Source organism: Chelonia mydas, chromosome 1, assembly GCF_015237465.2.
Source record: "Chelonia mydas isolate rCheMyd1 chromosome 1, rCheMyd1.pri.v2, whole genome shotgun sequence".
NCBI lineage: Eukaryota > Metazoa > Chordata > Testudines > Cheloniidae > Chelonia > Chelonia mydas.
Window position 1 is genome coordinate 7,055,288 of NC_057849.1, and position 1,837 is coordinate 7,057,124.

At 47.8% G+C, this 1,837-nt stretch overlaps 1 protein-coding gene across 1 annotated transcript; it reads right to left on the bottom strand.

Annotated features, from left to right (window-relative positions):
* Window positions 1-433: 433 nt before the first annotated feature.
* On the bottom strand, window positions 434-1,369 carry LOC114019033 (olfactory receptor 51G2-like). Its single transcript, XM_037889626.1, has one exon. The coding sequence runs from the start codon at window positions 1,367-1,369 to the stop codon at window positions 434-436; it is 936 nt and encodes a 311-aa protein (XP_037745554.1).
* Window positions 1,370-1,837: the final 468 nt, after the last annotated feature.

Below are 1,837 nucleotides of genomic sequence, written 5' to 3' on the forward strand. Positions count from 1 at the left end.
CCTATCCTCTGCCTCATATCTTCTCACGAAGCCCAGCCTCTTGCTCCTCCACTTTCCCCAAGGCTCTGCCTCTGAGCCAGGCCAGAGTCAGGCCATTGTAAGAGCTGCCCTGGGAGCAAAGGTTGTTGTGGGGAGCCCAAGACTCTCCACATTCCCTGACTTGTACATCCTGGGGGATAAAATGTAGAGGGTGTAGAACATCTCACAGAGGCTCTGGTTCCCTGTGCAACTCTAAGCAAGGCCTGATGCTGGCTAAGGGGGCAGAGTCTCGGGTAAAGGAGAATAGGAGAGGTGTAGTCTTCGGAAAAGAGATGAGGCAGAGGAAAGGGCTTCATGGGCAGAGGATCCAGGATGGAATTCGTGGCCATGCCCATCGCTCCTTTTTTTCCTCCCCCATGTCACCAGCACTGGAGCCAGGTGATGAACTGACCCTTCACTTGACCAGTGCCCTGATTATTCTCTCACGAAGGTGTTTGCTTTTCACACTGTACACAATTGGGTTCATCAGGGGCGGGACCAGCAGGTAGATGTAGCCCAGGATAATCTGAAGCAAGTGAGTAGAGCTATTTCCAAATCTGTGTATCAAAGACAGGCCAATGTCTGATATGTAGAAGAGCACGACAACGCAGAGATGGGAGACACAGGTGTTCAGGGCCCTGAGGCACTCTCTGTGGGATGCGATACTCAGCACTGTTTTGAGGATCATCACATAAGAGAGGAAGATGAGGAACGAGTCCAATCCATCCGTCACGACTTTAACAAACAAGCCATAGATGCTGTTCACTGAGATGTCTGAACAAGCCACCTTCATGATGTCCTGGTGCAGGCAGTAGGAATGGGAGAGGACATTGTCTCTACAGTATCGGAACCGTTTCAGGAGAATGGGGAGTGGGAGTATTAGGGCCACCGATCTTACCACAGCCACCAGGCCCATCTTGGCTATTCTCGGAGGAGTTAAGATGGAGGCATATCTCAGTGGGTTACAAATTGCGATGAAGCGGTCAAAGGCCATGAACAAGAGGACAAAGGACTCAATTTTTGAAAGCGAGTGGATGAAGAACATCTGGGCAAAACAGGCCTCGAGGCTGATTCTCCTAGAGTTAAACAAGTATATGCCCAGTATCGTCGGTATGGTGGTTATGGATAAGGCAAGGTCTGTGATGGCCAACATGGAAAGGAAAATGTACATGGGCTCATGGAGGCTTGGATCTGTTTTTATAATGAACAGAATGACTGAATTTCCTACGACTGAAAGAACATACATGAAGCAGAAGGGGATAGAGATCCAGAGGTGGATGTCTTCCAGCCCAGGTATCCTGGTGAGAAGGAACATTACAGAGTTGAATTTAGTGTCATTGACAGCTGACATAATGTACTGGGCAGGTCTGGGGACTTTTGAACTTTTCTTCCTGAAAAGAAATAGAAGAGGAGACTAGGTGATAGTTAGCAAGAAATCTTTCTGCTCTCAGTGCAAGTCAAGACATTCTCAGGACCCCAAGGGAAAATCAGCAAAAACATTGTCTTGGATTTATGCCCCCAGTAGGAAGGTAGGCACTGCCGGACTGGATCAGACCTACAGTCTGCCTAGCCAAGTCTCCAGTAGGCATTACGAGATGCTGCAAAGGAAGGTGGAAGAAGCCCTGCAATAGGGAACTAAGAGATACTCTGATCCCAGGGAAAGTTTCTCCCTGACACCCACTAGTTAGACATACTTTGTCAAGTAAATCGGGAAGGTTTAGAGTACTTACATCTGTAGTATGCAAGTACTTGGAGAAAATTTTGAAGGAGAAGGTAGTTAAGGACATTGAAGTCAATGGTAAATGGGACAAAATACAAC